The sequence below is a fragment of the Vespula pensylvanica genome, chromosome 9 (assembly GCF_014466175.1).
Source record: "Vespula pensylvanica isolate Volc-1 chromosome 9, ASM1446617v1, whole genome shotgun sequence".
Lineage (NCBI taxonomy): Eukaryota > Metazoa > Arthropoda > Insecta > Hymenoptera > Vespidae > Vespula > Vespula pensylvanica.
The window spans coordinates 4,829,819-4,848,866 of NC_057693.1; the positions used below are offsets into that span (position 1 = coordinate 4,829,819).

A 19,048-nucleotide genomic window follows, 5' to 3' on the forward strand; every position below is an offset into this window, starting at 1 on the left:
CACCATCGATCCTGATCGTGTTCATCGAAATTGCACATTCCGGAAAAAAATACAGGAAACGTTCTAAACGGATGTTTTAACGATCTATAGTTCTTAATGATCCGACAGTATCCAATTCGCGCTACCCTTCGCGCTAGAAAGTTTATTGAACCGACGATAGAGCACTCATTGTTATAGACTCGTCGTGTAGGGACTTTGTAATGTCCTCAAGATCAACGACGTAGCAAACGAGGGATGACGATGAAATTTACGCGAACGAAATTCGTCACGGCCCTCCCTATGACGAGACGATGTACGCAGAGGTACCGACAAGAACCGTTCCAATTCGAAGGTGACAGCAGCCTCGTCTTAGACTCGAGCATCCTGTTCGAGGTTGACGCGAAAATCAGCCTGGTCATTGTAGAGCATCGAGGAGAGAGAGTGAGGGAGAGACGGGAGGGAGGGAGGGAGAGAGAGAGAGAGAGAGAAAATATCAAGGCTGCCAGAGCGCGCGAAAGTCGCGACACGATGACAATGTCCTTCCCGCACTTTCTCGGCTTGCGATAATTACGCAATCTCGTAAGGATAAACGTCGCGAGACGAGAGAAATAAAAGAGGAGACTCGTTAGAAATCGCAATAAAAGGATGCGTAGCAATTTACGGCAATGGCACGTCCTTGTTGCAATTAAGAAAGGTCTAATTGAAATCGTAATCGTCCGGGCAAGAACCGACCGATCCGTCCAAATTTATACGGCGATAACGGTTAAGGCATAGAATCTCCATTAAACTCACGCATCGTGAGAAAGATCTAACTAACGCAACGGTACGGTTGAGAAATTAAATCGCACGTATGTATGCAAGTACTTGCGTTAATAACGCGAGGATACGAAAAGTGGCACGGCGATTCCATCTCGGTCGTACGATTTAAATAGTTAGGTATCCATTATCTGCACCGATTTGTTCGTAGATTCTTCGGAAATTAGGAGACGAGCATTAGCCGGCTAATGGATTCCGGGTCGTTCCTTGCCATTTACGTTGATCGTGCGTCGGTAGAATAGTCTTTCGACGAGTCCGAGTAAAAGCACCAAGTGCCGGCGATGATGGTGCCGTTCGATGGAGCTAAATATACATACGTATAGGTATAAAAGTATCTAACTAAGTAGCAATCGGCCGATAGATAAGGCGAGAGCGAGGAAGAGAGTAAGAGAGAGACGACTCGCTTTAAAACATCCGATAAGGAGCACGCGCGCGGAAGGCTTAACGATTTCATAAAGGAGATAGCGACTGAGGGCCGAGCTAATTAAGCGATATAATCCCTACGTCCTAAGCGTCGTTAAAGGCAGCATCAAATGCTACCTTTATCTACGGCCCGAGATACTTAAGATAGCGCCACCGAGCATCGACTCGTCTAATTATTACCGACACTTTCTTATATCGCCGGATCAACGAAAATTTCCGAATCCAAAAACGAGTCGATCGTTCGACAAATTTCTCCTTTACAATCCAACCGATATCGAGGATAAAGAAATCCGGTTCCCCGGGAATTTCTACGAATAACGTTCCGTTAACGAGCCATTTGGAAACTAATAAGCCGAATAATTGCTCTAAAAAATATATCTACCAGCGAATGATTCAATTTTAGTATAGGTACTGCTTCTCGCAGGAAGGCGAAATGACGCGATAATGCGATGATGCGGCGTTAAACGTTGCAATAAAATGATATAACGATGTAATAAGCACCGATAAACTTTCGCTCTTCCTACGGCGCAAAATCCCAAAGTAAAGTAAAAGAGAAGGAGAAGAGGAAGGGGAGAGACGGCTAATGTAGATCGTAGGAGGCATCGTTATACCTACCTGCGACTGCGGCTCCGCGGTATCAGGACGACCGGTAATTCTAATCCAGAACCAGTTTCCTGACAAGGGTACCCTCGTCCTTTTTATTCCAAGTAAAATTACTCGCCGATAACTGGCATGACATTCACGGCGCTTTAAGACGCCGTAATATCGCATCGAACCGAGTTTCGTTCCGAGTTTTCTTCGAAACTCGCTCGAAAAAGCTCGCGATAGACGAACGAGAGAAAAAGCGTGGTTTGTCCTCGCGCCAAACGTTTCAAGGGCGAGGAATGTTTTTTTTTCTTTCTTTCTTAATTAAATACAGATAGATAGATGGATAGATAATTGCGAATGAAGAAACGAGCAAAGACTCATCCTTGGCGATTCACGATCGGAAGTTGATCCACGACTATGTTCCTCTCCTCGATCGTAACCGATAACCGAACGTATCGCATCGGAGGAGCCGGAGATGGAAGAGGAGGAGAAGGTGGAAGAGCGAGTACAGAGGAGTCGTTTCTCGTAATAGTTTTCGGCCGAATCGCATTCGATGTCGACTTCTTAAACCTCGAGGGCTCTCGATCGCGCGGCTCCGGGAATGTCGTGCGTACTTCCAGCGGGACGACCTGCTGGGTCGTCGAATTCTTCGACCCTTAACCCTGTGCCTCTCCGTACGTACCTCTACGTATGTACGTACGACAACGACGAACGGCCTTTCTTCGTTTTACGAGTTGCCACGAGTTAAAGCGGTATTCACATTGAAACGGCACAAGCTCGAATACAACAAAACTATTTCGTTGTATAACGACTTTAATAAAACTATGTTTCATCGACGATGTATCGCAGCTATATTTGTATTCGCTTATACATACTCATTTACGTGTAAACGAAAGCAGAAGAGAATCGTATAAATTCGATCCCTTAATAATTTTATTATCGCCGAAGATGTAACGGCGAAATTTATAGTCGAGTTAAAGTCCCGTCATCGTCCCTTTTTCGCTCCGGACGCGCGCTTTTATCGGCTCGTTTCGCGAGATCCGTTTCGTGTCGCGAGCGACGCCTCTCTCTCTCTTTCTCTCTCTCTCTCCTCCTTCCTCTACCTTTGCTCTACCGCCAACTATGTGCTATATTTATTACGACGATATTCCCATTTCTTTTCTACGACAAGATAAGAACGTTGGAAAAAATGTGCGCGATTTTAAATAAGATGCGACGAGACGAGGAGACGTAGGTAGGTATACGTATGTTCGTCGACGTGGACGTTCGCTCGAACGAAGACCTTCGAAGACTTTTGCCGAGTCAGGGTTCGAGTCAGGTTCGAGTCAGACTCGAGTCAGGTTCGAAAGGAGAGAGAAGTTCGAGTTTCGAGTTCTAGCCGCTTCGTCGGAGAAGGGCGACGGCCGATCCCCGGATGATCGAATCTGCAAAGGAAATGTCCTCGAAGGATATACAACGGTGACATTTGCTATCGGGTTAACGCCCACGCCAGAACTTACTTCGCAGGTGTGTCCTTCCCTTTCTTCTTCTTCTTCTTCTTTTTTCTTTTTTCTTCTTTCTCCTCCTCCTCCTCCTCCTCCGATAGTCTCCCTATCAAGAGATCTTTGCTCGCTCGCGAGTGCACGCGAGCAAACGTGCGCGCGCGAGCAATAGACCACACCGGCCACCAAGGAATGCACGCCACTTTCTTCGTCTCTTTATGGAAACGCGAGAAGTGTGCGAATCGGTACTTTGCCTTCCTAGCTGCCGGAGAAACTGTGAGAGAGCGGAGGATAGACCGAGGGACGTAGGGAGGGCTACGGGAGGGGAGAAACGCGAATTCTCATACGGTTCGCGAGTCAGACCGCACCTGCGCGATTCATGCGATCGTTCTACAAGCTCCTATCGTTGCTCGTGATTAAACATTTATACATTCGTATGCTAACCTAAAATGCTGCTTCTGACTGCCTTAGATACCGTCCACGTCGTTCTTAGAAAATCGAATGCGAACGCATCGATTATATTTTTTACGCGGTATCGCGCTTTACGTCTATCGTCGTTTCTCGATCGCTAAACATTCTCCATGAAATTTATGCGGATGTGATTTCAATGATTTTTAAAAAAGCACCGATCGAATGGTGTCCCTTCGAACGTAACTGTACGCACGGTTGTCGTCCGTCAGGGGCTCTCCCTCGCAATCTCGAGGATGTATTAAAAAACATCTACTCCAATTTTTCCCCAACTTCCAATTCCGCGATTTTACGGTCACGCTTCTCGGAGGACAACAATAGCGGTGGCAATAGCGAGTTTCGTAGAATAAACATATAACATGCACTCTCGCCGGTCAACACCCACGGAAAAAGTCTCCTTGCTGGAAGTCTCGCATTCAGCATCGGTTGTTGAAGAGAACATCGGAACGGACCAGGCCGCGTGTCGAGATCCACTTTACGAGGAGGCTCAATAGATTATAGAGACGTTAGAACTTCTAGAAGGCCCTCCTACCTGCGCGTCTTATATCTTCGATTTTTTTCAATTTTATTGAGCGCCCTCGTCCTTCTCTTTACTTGTCGTCGTCGTTCTTCACCGTAAATATTTACCACGGAAGGTTTTTTCGTAAAGTCGAGCAAACACTTTTACTACAGGAATATTTTACAACGCAAATTCCAATACGACTATGTAGCCGAAAGCGTATTTACACATATACGATGTAATATACGAGATTATAATATATACGAGAACTATCACAATAATAACGAGCTAGGAGAAGGAGTCGTGAGCGATCGCAAACACCGACGAAACGAAAAAGCGTGATGTTCTTTCCCCACGAATTTCCAAATACAATAGCAAGTTTCTAAGACGAATCGTACGGCGGTTCTCGCAAAGTATCCTTCAAAGTCCAAGAATAGGATCGCAGCCGTGGAAGATGCTCGCTGTCACGCTGTCCTGTCCTCGAAGAAGTCCTTTTAACTCGCGCTCGGACCAAGGGTCCACGACAGTGGGTATATCTCGGGCGGACCGTGAATACGAGCGTAGCGTAGCTCGTAAAAAGTTAAACCGGTGACAAGCACTATGACGCGGAATTTACGACGCCGAGGTCGCAGCCCAGGTCGAATCGTGAACCCCGCGGGACAAGTTGTCGTCGTCGTCGTCGTCGTCGTCGTCGTCGTCGATGTCGCTGGCGAAAAACGAACTTCAACGAAATCGCAACTGTTGCCTGCCTGTGTTGGATGAAAATCGATTTTATCTACGCCGTCTAAAAAGCTATTTTAACGATCACGAAAAATCTAAACGGGCGTTGATGATCCAACCGGTCGAGTAGCGTTCAAGGCTTAATCTTTACGATTAAAATATCCTCCTTAGAAAGTATCCTCGTTCTCTTTGGTATCAAGACTCTTAAGCTGCTTTCACGCGGGAGCCTTTTAATGCGCTTGTTATGTACTACGGTGATATAAACGCTCGACTCCTGAGATGTTAGATACGACAAACTCTTGACTTATGGTACGGCCATAATTGGCGCGAGAGGTGACAATAATTCGTTAACGGTTCGCGATGAGTTCCTTACTCGTTGCCGTGGTCGTTCACATTGTCCTTATTTCTCTCGTTTTACACCAGACACGAAACGAGAAAGAGAAGACGTTAATACGACCAAGCCTCTCTTTCGGTTTATAGAGCTTACGCGTCTCTTATATACGTAGCTACCGTCTTGCCTGGCATCTCATTAATATTTCAATTACTACCTTGCGTTTACGATCGCGACAGAAGCTCACGCGTACGAGTATATACGTGTAGAAACGCACACGCCAAGGAATACGAGTTTAACGGGCGGCAGCTTTGTTATCCCGATCTTCCTCTTCTTTCTCTTTATTCTCCTCTTCGTTTTCTTCTTTTTCTTCTTCTTCTTCTTCTTCTTCCTCTTCTTCTTCTTCTTCTTCTTCTTTGCGGAGAGTATCGAGCTACTCGCGCTCGTAATCCGCGTTCCTGTCGAAATTCCAACGTTCGCATTTATCGCGATAAAACGGTTATCGGTCGGTCCCTCTTCTCTGTTTTCTTTCTTTCTTTCTTTTTTTCCATCTTTTTCATGGAAACACGAGCCAAGAATTCGTCCGGTAGACACGAAGACTTTTGCGGTTTTGCACCTCGACCTCACGATATTATTATTATCGTTCGCCTTTGCAAGACTCTCTCTCTCTCTCTCTCTCTCTCTCTGTCCACGATAGAAACGTCACAATACGTTTACTTTTACTCGATGCGAGTCCCAGGCGACGTTTCGCGTCCATATTTATGTTAAATGTCCGGCAATGAAAGTGACAGGTCGTTAAGAATTCACTTGGGAAAAGAGAAAGAGAGAGAGAGAGAATGCGTGCGCGCGCACGAGTAAATGTCAGCCGTAAACGCATCGTTACGATGGAAAATTAGTTCTAATGCGTTGCTCTCGATCTCTGTCTCTCTTTCTCCCGATTCTATCTATGCTTCGCAAATGCTAATACGCGTGATGCGAGACAAGTAATAGTACGCTTTACCTCGAACGTCAACTATACCTGTCACTTAATTCTATAAACGAATCCGTATATTTCTACGTTTATATGTTTACACACACATATGTACTTGCACATACGTGCGCGTACCTACGCTCACCAAGTTTCGCGCCTTCTCGCGTAATTCATCTCGAACGTGTGACCCGTCGCGATTAACGACTTGTTTTTGCCGTCCGTCGGGAGAAACGAACGTACGCGTTACGGTGCCATTGAATCTCGGATCGTTACGTCACCGACGAAGAACATGAAAAGCGCATGTACGAGATATACAACGCGGAATACAATTCCGTGGGTGACTCGTTTTACTAGGGGAAACTTTACTATCGAACGAAAATAATTTTTCGACGAAAACTTTTACTCGAGAATTTTCGAAGGCAGGAGAGAGAGCAAGATTCTTGAGTTTAAGGATTCTCCGTGTTCGTACTTGGCTCGCTTCGCGAGGAAACCTTAAACCCACTTGGCGAGCCCCCATGCGATATTTTAAGCTTTGCGGTTTCTTTCCTGTGCTCTCGGCCGCCGTCAGGAACCGTCAGTAACCCTTTGACCTGGACGACGAGCGAGAGAATAAATTCGGCAGGGAGCCGTGTTTCCTGTTCGAAAGAAAACCGATTCGAAACCGTTTAAAAACTGTTCTCATAAGCGTTGTTACTCGTTCTACTGTATCGAACGATCCCTCATGCGTTCTCGGACGCGACAAATCACCGAATGCAATTTGCATTTAATCGTCCAAGGTCTGTAATTAATCGAGCACGCGGTAACGAGCTGCGTGCGGGAATCCGTAGCCCGATCCGCGGAATTGCAAGCATCTATCATCTATTAATTAAGCGATTAGTCTAGCGTCGCTAACGAGATATTAGCGTGTGAGATGGTATTTCTTCAGCGAGCTCTCTTCTAACGCCCATAGGCGATTTTCCGGCGGTGTCTCGATCGAGAATCCTAGCGTGGCTAATAGAGAACGTTGATTGCTATTGCGACGAACGTAATATTTATATTCCTCGAACGTTTCTTCTTTCGCTTCGTCTTTTCGTTCGACCTAATCTCCAGGTTTATCTGCTACCGCAAACTTTCCAGATTTAATTATTACTTTCGCAACGTCGATTCGAGGGAAGGCCTTTGTGTCAGGGAGATCTACGAAGCACGCGCATTGTCTCTCCTTCTCTTTCTTTTCCTTTCGCCCGATAGCACGGGGTTTTATCTACCAGGAAAGGACGAGAATCGCTATAATTTACATCTGTGTACGTATTCAAATGTACCGCGTGGGTAGAGAGGAAAAAGAAAGAAAGAGAGAAAGAGAGAAATAGAGAGACAGAGAGAGAGAGAGAGAGAGAGAGAGAAAAGACGCAGGTAGATCCAAGAGAATATACGACGGCTCGGTTTTTTGCGGCTTGCAGGTTGATACCAAAGAACAAACTATTCGAAGGTGGCCGGTAGTCGTTCTTTTGATACTTTTGCGGGATACGGGAGAAGAGAAAGAATGGCAGAACGGAAGAGGAAAAAGGCGGAGAGCTTTTTTTCGAGGTAGCGTGGGTGCCTCTAGCACGTTCTCGTTTTGCAAGATGTCCGCGACGGTGGCACGCGCGTGCGCTCGCAAGAGCTCACGATCAACGCCTCCACGCGTTTTCTCCTATCTTTTCGAGAGGATAGACGAAGAGAAAGAGGACTCTCTTAGTCTACGTGGTCTAACCTATGCCAAGGGAGAATATTATAGAACTGATTTTCGCGTAGGTTGGCCCACGTTTTGCGGTGTGTGACACGAGGCGCCACCGCGGCGGGACGTCGCACGTTACACCGATCTCCAGAGCTTACATTTAATCTTACACGTCGCGCTCTCTTTTCTTCTCTCTCTCTCTCTCTCTCTCTCTCTCTCTCTCTCTCTCTCTCTCGTCACGGTGATCGAGACGTTGACCAATTCTCGGGAGACAGCTAGAAGAACAAGCCCGAGCACCGAGCCGTTCTCGTTTCCGGAATATGGAATATTTTTAATCGAGATCCTTAAAATGCACGGGCACGTCCACCTTCTCTTTACGACTGCCTCCACTCGGCTCGCCACGAAATTTATCGCTCGAACTTTTAAAGGGATATCGGAGCTGCAATAACAGATATTTATCTATCCTTCTCTTTACGATATTCGGTTTCTACGAGTATCTATACGTATACACGTGTGTATGTACCTACGCACGAATCCGGCGAACTATCGAGCTCGTAACGTTTTCCTTCGAAGAATCCAACACACTCGTCTGGTTTCGTTTCGTTTCGTTTCGTTTATTATAGTTTCATTTTCGTTTCGGATCGATGGAAGAACGATGGAAGAGCGATGAGCAGCCTAACGAACCACGGCGACAAAACGTTCGCAATAAGAAATATCAAGTTGGTCACGTCGATATAAATAGCATCGAAGAGGAGGTACCGTTGCGGTATCGGGCCAGGTTGAGGGTCGGGCCGAGGGTGACGTGATCGTGATCGATGTAGATCGTTCTCTCGATCTATCCGCGGCAATCCGTGGTCAAGCTCACCGTCGTGTCCTCCATCGATACCGTTCGTATAAACGTACGCGCACACTTACTTGCCCGTACTACACGTTCATGTGGATGTAACATCGAGCTAGTTCGGTGAGATCTGTTTCCGGGTCACGCCACGGCAGGTTGTGTCCGAAGGTATCCATGAACCATTGTCGCTCGTGTTCGATATCTCGATTCTCTCGCATCGATTAGCATTGATTTGTGGATCATCGTGATTAGCCCGCGGGACGGACCAACGATATCTCGATGCACACGTTCGATCCTTTCCCGAGCGTTGCACCTGAAACAGATAAGCGATCGCGTTCGGTACAAAATCTTTTGCATAAGTCGAGAAACGATCGTTGTTTTTCGAACAATGTACAATACGATCTCTTCCAAAGGTGTTCTTAATTGCATCGAAACGATATATCTCGAACTCGAGAAAGACACCTGCAACGAAGAAACGAACGAGCGCGTTGCAGCTGATACACGAGTCTTCCAGATTACGCAACGCGACTCATGCTTAACCGAGTGTGGGACTCGACGTGTTCTCCGACTCGCGAGCGTGGAGACCCTTAGATTTAAATCGTTCTCTCTCTCTCTCTCTCTCTCTCTCTCTCTCTCTCTCTCTCTCTCTCTCTCTCTCTCCTTCTTCAACGTGTAAAATCGTATAAACTGCGAAGATAGGATCTGCGTCGACCACGCCTCGAAAGACGATCGAACCTCCTCTACCGTATACGTCGAAATCATTTTTGACGTATTCCAAGCGAATTAGCATAGGGTGCGTCCTGTAGGCTTTATCGAGACTCGAGAGACTTACGTTTACTTTACGTAAGAGTACAGCGCATATAACGGAAGCCATCACTCGACATTGACGTTAGACAATAGCCACCGTGTGGCAGGATGATTCCTTACCGACTACCTCGCTTCTCCTATGCCCCTATTGAATTTCCATACGCGCAAATTCCCTTCGACGAGAGCGTCTTCCGCTAAAGGAAGGGACGCGTCAAACCGGTAAAGCACCTTGGCTAAGTACATGTAAAGTATGATTTCTTCTCACGAAAAATATCCTATCGTTTCGAACGAGTACTCCTTCGAAATTATATTTTTACGAAGCTGATAAATCTTCTGTAACATAGTTCAATAAAACGATAATAAATATTTTCTATTCGTGAAAAAAGATACGATGAAATACGTTCGTAGTATCGATTTGCTACCCACTCTCGACGATCCTTACGAAAAGGCAAAGTCGATTTCGACCATCTTCCCGCCAGAAACCTTTGTATCTACCATCGGTATCATTTCTACGCGAATTCTGCATTACCGACGTGTCGGTAAGTAGGATTACCGATGTATCGACGATCGAAAAGCGTCGTTCTAGATTTCTACGTTATCGTTTACGGTCGAGATCATACCGCGTTACGACGAGAAGATAACTTTCAAGAAAGACCGATGTGAACTTCACAGAGGGATCTTTATAAGCTTTAGAAAGGGATCGACCCCTTGAGAAGAGCAGGTTTCTCGTCTGGAAACACAAAGAGAGTGTCGTCACGGATCGACGATTCAAACGAGTTTCAACGGAAAAGTGAGAATCTCTTCGCTGGGAAGAATGTTTCTAGCGATCTACCAACCGAACGACGCGTATAAAAATGAGTGAATCTTCGAGTTAACCTAGCGATAAAATCGAGAAGAAATCAAACGTGTAAAAGAAATTATTTCGAATCGATAGAAAGGTGCAATGTGCAAGGTGCCATATTCTTCGTGGGGAAAACGCTACTAGACAGCTGATCGTACGCGAGCCGAGAAAAATCAAATGCGTCGAAGCGTCTCTCGTGGTGATCGCAAGAGCCGATCAGTTCGTGACCGAGAAGCTTTTATTCGAACGAGTTAATTAAAATTCAATACGCGATCTCCTATTATTTCTCGACGATCGAAGAGAGGGAAGGTATCCATCCTCGTGTATATACACTTGTCGCATCCTCGTTCTACGTTATCGACGGAGTACGTGAGAGATATACGGTAACACGTTGGTCGGCGAGATACACTTGTTCGAAAATAAAAGGAAAAGGCTTCCTCCTTCTGTATACCTTCCTCTCGAGAAATTTTCAAGGATAACCGGTATCGTATTCTGTAACGGATGATGTAAGTCCGCACCTTTTGTCTTTCTTCGCTGGCCGTTAAAAATCTGAACGCGTCTTCTTCTTCTTCTTCTTCATCGTCGTCGTTATCGTCGTCGTCGTCGTCGTCGTCGTCGTCATCGTCGTGGTCGTATTCGTCGTGTTGTGCGTGCATGCGGCGTGAATGCGCGCGCGCGCGCACGTGCGTTGCGTACATACGTGTGTTCGTGGTGACCGAACGCCGTGGGTGAGCTCGTCGTACACCCACTTACACAGGTGGCTTCCTTTTTCATTCACGCCGCGCGGCTTCGTGCAAAGACGGCAGTATAGAAAAGACCTCTTGGAAGGATTTCCTCCTTGCTTATAGCAGTACGTGCCACGATGACGCCAACAACGTTACTACTATTTTCGTCCTCGACGAATTCGATCGTCGTTCTTCTCTTTCTCGTCGCCCTCGCAAACGCCAATTACACGGACATTAATTTACCGGCGAGTCATATGAGATACTACTTTCATTCTTTTCCCACGGTGGCCGAAAAGTGCCGAAACGATACGTCCTGTCCGTATAAGGTAAGCGTTTTTTTTTTCCTTCTTTTCTTTTTTTTTTTTATTTTTTAATTTAATTTAATTTTTTTTTTCTTTTTATATTTTTTCTCTTGCTTTGTTTTGTTTTGTTTCCATTTCCATTCTTGTCGTAACATTTAGACAAGATCATTTCTCGTAATATCGCCAGTAAAATCGTCACGCATTGTACTTTTCGAAATTTCGCGCGTCTCCAAGTTTATTAATACAGAGAAATATTTGAAAGTTATCGTCACAGGACAGTTTTAACGCCAAAGCGTGCTGGGGTTACGAGACCGAATGTAAGGAAGAAAATTCCTTTTCCGTTCCTCATTGTCCGGGTGATCACAAAGGATGGGTAGCAACGAAGAAGGCGCAATTAGACACGTTTTATGCACAAGGAGATTTTGGCTACGTGCGAGATCAAAGAAGGGAAATGATCGTGATGTGCGAGCCTCTTTTTGCCGTAAGTATTTGTACGTTTCGGCTGAAATATCTTTCCCGAGGAAAATTTCGATCGTATCTCGTTTGTCTAAGGACGACTCGTCGTTGGAGTGCTCCGAACATATGAGATTCTGCAGAGCTAGAAACGTTCTATTAAATTTCACGGATCTTCTGTACAGAAAGGAACCTATAAGATACAAAATGGATGTTTTGAAGGAAGGCCAAATCGGTGGTTATTGCACGTAAGGGAACGTTTAGCGTTTCTAAAAGTAATTCGTTTGATTTAACCAAGGATTTAACAGGAACGGCAAAACATCGTTCTGTCAAATTTAGGCTGAACGAAAAGAAGCTACGAGAACACGCGGATCACATCAGCCCGCTGCAATCCTGGGGACCGGAGTTACGAAATTTTCGTAGGTTTCATCGACGTCCGATCGTCGAAGGCGATTGCGATATCGTTATAGAAAAACCTACGTACATAATGAAAATAGATGCCAGTAAGCATTCGTCGATTTATTATTCGAATTTTAACATACTTAAATACGTTACATTCGTTTCCACGCTTTCGTCCTCTCTCCTTTCATTTTCCTTTTCTCCTCTTCTTTCTCTCGTTCTTTTGACTTTTCTCCTTTTCTCTCTAACGTTCTACGAAAGACAAATTGTTTTAGTAGTAAACATGTATCATCATTTTTGCGACTTCTTCAATCTGTACGCGTCGTTGCACGTCAATCTTTCGCATCCAACCGCTTTTAGTACGGACAATCATATAATGATCTGGGAAAGCTACAGGTAATTGACATCGGCATAAAACAAAAACTACCACTTCTAGAGAAACTGTAACGTCTCGTTCGTTTTATTTTCAGTTATCGATCGGCCTTTCAAGATACGTTCGAAGCTTTCACGAGCAATCCACTGTGGGATCTTAAAACGTTTCGCGGTGAAACAGTTTGCTTCCGGAATCTCGTATTTCCATTACTACCACGAATGATATTTGGACTTTATTACAACACGCCTCTCGTACGCGTATTACCTTTTCGATAAATATCAACGTCATACGAAGTATCGCCATTAACGACTTATCGTTTCGTTTTTCAGATTTATGGCTGCGAGAAGAGTGGCTTGTTTAAAGCTTTCGGAGATCACGTGTTACACAGACTCAAAATACCTCTACTCGAAAGAAAAAATGAGAAAATACGTGTAACCTTGCTCAGCAGAGACACCCAATACAGAAAAATTTTAAACGAGGAAGAATTAGTACGAGCTTTGAAAGAAAATAAAGAATACGAAGTTCGAAAAGTACGAATAAATTTCTAACCTGTGTACCGAGATGACAGAGGATCTACGTATCCTTACGAGCGAGCGTATACAACTAACTTCTACGCGTATTTTCCAGGTTGTTTATAACAAGAAAGTATCTTTCAAAAAACAACTTCAAATCACAAGAAATACCGATATATTCATCGGTATACACGGAGCGGGCCTTACTCATCTTTTGTTTCTACCTGACTGGGCTGCTGTTTTTGAGATGTGAGGACTATATCGATACGTATCAAATCGATATTCGAGAATTATCGATATAGCAAACAACGCGTAGGAACGTATACATTTATCACGTTTTGATACGTTTTTTTTTTTTTTTTTTGTAGATACAATTGCGAGGATCCCAGTTGTTACAAAGATCTTGCGAGATTACGAGGTATCAAATATTTTACGTGGGAAGACAATTCGAAATTAATTCAACAAGATCCTGTGAGTGATCGAAATCTTCGTTGCTCTCGTTGACGTAATCTTTTGTCGATAACTACTATTATTAACCTACAATTTTGTTTTCGTACAGGGTACACATCCCGACGGTGGAGCTCATGCCAAATTTACGAATTATCATTTTGAGGTTAAAGAATTCCTACGCATTGTTTCTTTAGCTAGTACTCACGTGAAACATCATAACGCTTTCAAAGATTTCTTAAGCAACAATATGGTTCAAAAAACGAAGAAGAAAGATAGTAGAATACTCGTTGAAACGTCATCGGAGGAGAATGCGTCCAAAGTACAACATAAGCGTGACACTCGATCCAAGGACGAATTATGACGAATTTAGGAAGATCGATTTCCTAATAAAAAATACTAAACAACGGGTATATCGTCGACGAACACTGTAATTACAAATACACAAAGGAAACGCTTCGTTACCAGTTAAACTATTTTACTTATTTTTATACCGATGTACATACATATTTGTTTTGATAAAAAAGAAATAAATATGAGACGTTTCTCGATATGTCTGTGCATTGCACCTGGCAGTGATTATTTTTTTCAACTAATTTATTAACTATGGTCGGGTCGTTGATCGTAATTAACTATATATTACAGAAGTAAATTTTCTGTCGTTGGGTTATAGAAGACATTATTTTATACGACGTCGATGAGTATTGACGATATACGTGGTATACATCTTTTTCATCGTATAACGCACATCATACGCAAATTTCATTACGTTAACTTTATACGTTTTACATTTTGACTTGCACTTGGCATCTGTATAATATTAAAATGAAAAATATATTTACAGCCATATATGCGATCATTATCTGAAGAGCTGTATTTTTTCCAATGTATAACGTTGATAAGAGTAAATTAATGACACCTGTTAACATGTTACACGACAAGAAAAAAATAAGTCCGTTATAATTCACAGCCTCAAAAATTTCTAAAGTTCTCTTAATCGGACTATCAACGGGTAAATCCTGCGAACTCTCTTGCTTTATATCCTGCTTATTTTCTTTTCTAGTTTTAAAACCGGCTTTGTGTCTTTTATGTTTAACTTCGCCCATTTTTTCTAATACCTTGTCATTTTTATTATCTACGATTTTATGATCCGTTGTTGCATAAATCAATATATCCGTTACTACTTCGATGAGTAATAAGAGCGTAAGTATCATAGTGCATAATGTAACTATCCATGAACAATAACCTGCATTGGCTAATCTTCTTGATATCCTGAAGTATTTGTCGCAAAATAACGTCGCGGCACATGCCTGGGCTGCTATCAATGATAATTTTACGCACAGTATCATCGATTCGTTGTAACTTGCGTCTAAATCATATCCAAAGATTGTAATATGAATATTTTTTCTAGGATATAAAGTAGTACCTAAATTTAAATTTAGATAAGTGCAGTGTATCAATCTCCCAACCGCAACACCGATTAGATATAATCCTACGTAACCTGGCATAGACATGAGACCTTCTCTATTCGCTGTAATAAAATCAACTCTTGGTTCATTGCTTAAAATCCAATCTTTCAAACCATTATTAGTTAAGATATATTCGTGCATAGCCAAAATCCATATACCAGAAAGTAAAGAATACCTCGAGTTTATCGTACTTGTTATTGTTCTAGTAAATAATTTGACAAATGCCAATGTTATAAAGAAATTCCAATGAACTCCGTATTCGGTAATATGTCTTTGATAACCTAAAACTTCTATAGCTAAGAATTTTCCACACCCTAACAATAATAACGGAATAGAACTCTTTAGAGGTCTTTTCAGATTCCTTGATAGCGTACTAAAGAAACCTAATTTTGATTGACTACTGAAATCTCTAGCCTCTGGCGAGACTAAAGCATTAGCTATTATAAATATACCAACACCGGTATCCATTAAACTATAACCAAATACTTCGGTTTTGGCAAACTTTCTTGGAAATATACGAAAGTCTACGGCTAATATACATATCACCGTAATGATATTGGAAAGAGCTCGAAAATTTGTTACAAACGGCCTTTTCCCTTTTACAGGCCTTAATATACAACTCGTTAGTGCATGTACTTTGATTCTCATTAACATAATATTTATGAAAGAAAGGATGATCATAAAAACGCATACGTTGCTAACGTATTCTGATAATATAGTACAACACAAAATGCATGGAACGACAGTTAACATGAATTCTATGACAATTTTTACATTTCTATGTAAGTACTTTCCATAAAGCCCTAAAGTAGTTATTGTTAAAAGTACACCGCATATATTTGGTAAAATAACGTGAACAACCTCTTGCGACGTTGTCCCTCCATGATTTGAAACAAACGCTTCTTGTTCCAACCGGTAGTGCTCCTTATCTCGCGAAGACTCCATGTTTATAAAATCATTGATTTCTTTGTACCCAAATTTCTAAAGAAGTTCAGCATATATAAAGATTATATAAAAGGTAATATTAAAAATACGAACTTACAATTTTCGATGAAACGCTTTGATTCTTCTGAACAGCATGACATTAAACGAAATTGAGAAAAACGTATACAATAATTCGATGATATGCTGCATAAACACACATGTATCTCCATTATTTAACGCATGGTGGCGATAGTGGCATCAAGGCTGTTCAACGCCCCTGGTTTTATAATGTATTACGTCATCAATGAATCCAAGCGTAATTCTTGACCGAATTAAATAATTTTCATTTTAAAGACGAACGTTTAAACGAGGAGATAACTTTTACGAATTTTTGGAAAAGCTGTATTTTCTTTGAAAAATATCAAATTGGTTTTCCTCTATATTCGAAAATCGAAGATTTCTTTTTCGAAACGTGAAGACTGCGCAATATGTAATTTTTACCTCAGAACACGTAATTTAGAGTAGAATCACCATTGAGTCGTGAATACAGATTTGTACAGATTTGTATGGATTTGTATTTGTTAAGAAAGATTTTAATAAGAAAGGTCAAATTTCTTTTCTCTATTATTTAAGAGGTTCTGTTTGACTTTCTTTTAATTTGTAAATAATATAAAGTAAATAACCGTATAAGAGAGTGTAGTCACGTAAGCAGTATCGAAATAATGGCAAGTCAAATACGCTTTAGTTGTTTGTATAAATTTAACTAAAACAGAAAAATAAATTTTATACGATTAATAGACTTAATTCGTCTTCGGAGAAATGTAATTTGGTATATGATTTTTCTCGCTTTTGTTAAATCCGTTATTATCTTTACTACGTACAAAAATTTTTGTTATGTACCAACTCGATTTATAGGTTACGAGTGAGTGAGGTATATGATCTACATTGATGAAATAGGCGTATTAGTGTAAATAATGTTTATACAAAGTAATGTTGACGTATAATGATAGTGATATGTGTGTATATATATATATTTTGAAACGTGGTATGAAAATACCGAAATATTGTTGAATGAAATTGGTTATTTTTAATCGAATTAGATATCTTTAATAAAAAATATCGTTAATAAAATTTTATATGCGAAATAAAAAAATAATTATCCCTTTGAAGAAATTCAAAACACATTATTTTGATACAAGTGAAGTATTTATAAAGTAAGTCAACGTTATGTCGAAACAAGGTTATATATCTTCGAAAAAATCACAAAGGTCCAAACAAAATGAGATACCTGTTAAAGATCATGTTTCACTAGTAGAAAGAATGAAGCCTGTAAATTTTACTTCTTACATGGGCCAAAAACACGTGATTGGACCTAATACAGTATTGCGAAATTTCTTGGAAATAGGAGAAATTCCTAGTATGATATTGTGGGGACCACCTGGCTGTGGTAAGGTACTTTGACTTTCTGAAAGATCAAATTCTTAAATAATATATTTTGATTTCTGTAAGTAAATCTGATAAAATATTTTTCAGAAATCTTTAGTCAATATTATAATACAACTAACCAAAGAAAAATTCCAAGATAAAACGCATATTGTAAAATTAGTCGCAACGACATGTGGTGTTGGAGAAGTTAAAACAGCTGTAAAGACAGCAGAGAATTTATTAAAATTTGGTCATAGAACAATTGTCTTTATGGATAACATTCATCGTTTCAATAAACTTCAACAAGATATATTCTTGCCACACATAGAAGCTGGAACATTTATTCTTATTGGAGCAACAATAGAAAATCCTTCGTACAGTTTGAATTCAGCACTGCTAAGTCGTTGCCGTATATTTTCATTAAGTAAATTATCAACCAAAGATATAATTGAAATACTTAAGAAAAGCATACATTGTATGGATGGTAGAATCCATAATTTACAGAATTCTGACAATGTCTCAAAATTTATAATTCATAGCGACACATTGGAATGGTTAGCTGAAATATGTGATGGAAATGCACAAGTTGCATTAAGTGGTTTAGAATTTGCAATTCGTGCAAAAAATTTATCGTATGATAAAACACCTACTATAGGTCTCGAAGATATCAAACAAGGTTTAATACATATATACATGCAAGCGGACAATAAAAATGAACAGACGCATCATTTGTACTCTGCTTTGCACAAATCAATTTGTGCAGGCAAACCAAATGCGTCTTTATATTGGTTAGCTAGAATAATGGCTGCTAAAGAAGATCCTGTGGATATCGCTAGACGTTTAATCAGAATATCGAGCGAAGATATTGGTCTAGCTGATCCAGATGCTTTAGGTAACATGTTGATAAATTGTAATACTTTATATATATTATAATATATAGAATAGTAAAAATAATTCTTCATTAGGTTTAGCTGTCGATACATTGAGTGCTTGCCAAATGATCGGTATGCCTGAAAGCGATGTAATGTTAGGACAATGTGTAATTTACTTAACCAAAGCACCAAAATCACGTCTGATTTATAATGCCCTAAAGGCAGCTCAAAAAGTTATTAATGAAACCAAAGAATCACAGCCAGATGTTTAACGCGTCATGTTTAAATTATTTTTTATAGGATCAAGAATTTTTATAGATACAAGAAACTAATAGAACTCTTGTATCAGAGAGTCTATGATAGGTTAATTTATAACACAAAGATCAACGACGATCATTTTGTGTGCTACGTTAATTTTTCTATATTATATTATACTATAAAAAATAAAATATATTTTATATACTTTGAATTCCCGTTGACTTTCATCTTAGGCTAATATAAATAATTATGAATATTATGAATATACAACGATCGTATGCCGAAGATATATGACGAAGTCCGAAGTGCGCATGCGCAGAACTATTATCGTCATAAGGTTAGTTAAAATATTTCCGATATTTGTACACTAGATGGCAGTTTCGAGAATCGATCGATCGAGGATATCGAGATGTTACATATTTAAATTATTTATTA

General features: G+C 41.2%; 3 protein-coding genes and 1 long non-coding RNA gene across 6 annotated transcripts in view; 2 read left to right on the forward strand and 2 right to left on the reverse strand.

Annotated features, from left to right (window-relative positions):
• Positions 1-13,386, reverse strand: part of LOC122631643 — a 40,276-nt gene extending 26,890 nt beyond the window's left edge. The window contains exons 1-2 of one of the 2 annotated variants that reach the window (XR_006327752.1): positions 13,256-13,386; positions 8,884-9,119 (exon numbers count right to left, since the gene is read on the reverse strand). This is a non-coding gene — a long non-coding RNA (uncharacterized LOC122631643). Of the gene's footprint in view, positions 1-8,883; positions 9,120-10,972; positions 11,029-13,255 lie in introns of those variants that run through there. The other variant, XR_006327751.1, reaches the window with a different exon arrangement.
• LOC122631620 (EGF domain-specific O-linked N-acetylglucosamine transferase) lies at positions 10,300-14,233 on the forward strand. 2 transcript variants are annotated; one of them, XM_043817553.1, is made up of 10 exons: positions 10,300-11,505; positions 11,756-11,962; positions 12,034-12,182; positions 12,274-12,437; positions 12,612-12,729; positions 12,804-12,957; positions 13,036-13,236; positions 13,334-13,467; positions 13,587-13,689; positions 13,778-14,233. In XM_043817553.1, the coding sequence occupies exons 1-10, from the start codon at positions 11,317-11,319 to the stop codon at positions 14,027-14,029; spliced, it is 1,671 nt and encodes a 556-aa protein (XP_043673488.1). In that variant the 5' UTR covers positions 10,300-11,316; the 3' UTR covers positions 14,030-14,233. The 2 variants fall into 2 exon arrangements, with proteins under 2 accessions (XP_043673488.1, XP_043673487.1); XM_043817552.1 differs by having other exon boundaries at positions 10,301-11,505; positions 12,609-12,729.
• Positions 14,127-16,323, reverse strand: LOC122631622 (uncharacterized protein At4g17910-like). Its single transcript, XM_043817556.1, has 2 exons — positions 16,177-16,323; positions 14,127-16,115 (listed from the first exon to the last, which is right to left on the reverse strand). Exon 2 carries the CDS (start codon positions 16,077-16,079, stop codon positions 14,451-14,453), a length of 1,629 nt encoding a protein of 542 aa, XP_043673491.1. The 5' UTR covers positions 16,080-16,115; positions 16,177-16,323; the 3' UTR covers positions 14,127-14,450.
• Positions 16,324-16,588: 265 nt separating this feature from the next.
• On the forward strand, positions 16,589-18,824 carry LOC122631630 (ATPase WRNIP1-like). Its single transcript, XM_043817567.1, has 4 exons — positions 16,589-16,887; positions 16,974-17,510; positions 17,592-18,375; positions 18,449-18,824. The coding sequence occupies exons 2-4, from the start codon at positions 17,286-17,288 to the stop codon at positions 18,625-18,627; spliced, it is 1,188 nt and encodes a 395-aa protein (XP_043673502.1). The 5' UTR covers positions 16,589-16,887; positions 16,974-17,285; the 3' UTR covers positions 18,628-18,824.
• The last annotated feature ends 224 nt before the right edge of the window (positions 18,825-19,048 follow it).

Excerpts from the sequence above, each read along its gene's own strand:
- LOC122631620 (XM_043817552.1), top strand. The coding sequence starts at position 11,317 with ATGACGCCAACAACGTTACTACTATTTTCGTCCTCGACGAATTCGATC. Across the intron at positions 12,438-12,608 it reads CATAATGAAAATAGATGCCA|TAGTAAACATGTATCATCAT; the intron begins GTAAGCATTCGT and ends AAATTGTTTTAG. Across the intron at positions 12,730-12,803 it reads ATGATCTGGGAAAGCTACAG|TTATCGATCGGCCTTTCAAG; the intron begins GTAATTGACATC and ends TTTTATTTTCAG.
- LOC122631622 (XM_043817556.1), bottom strand. The coding sequence starts at position 16,079 with ATGGAGTCTTCGCGAGATAAGGAGCACTACCGGTTGGAACAAGAAGCG.
- LOC122631630 (XM_043817567.1), top strand. The coding sequence starts at position 17,286 with ATGTCGAAACAAGGTTATATATCTTCGAAAAAATCACAAAGGTCCAAA. Across the intron at positions 17,511-17,591 it reads GACCACCTGGCTGTGGTAAG|AAATCTTTAGTCAATATTAT; the intron begins GTACTTTGACTT and ends AATATTTTTCAG. Across the intron at positions 18,376-18,448 it reads AGCTGATCCAGATGCTTTAG|GTTTAGCTGTCGATACATTG; the intron begins GTAACATGTTGA and ends ATTCTTCATTAG.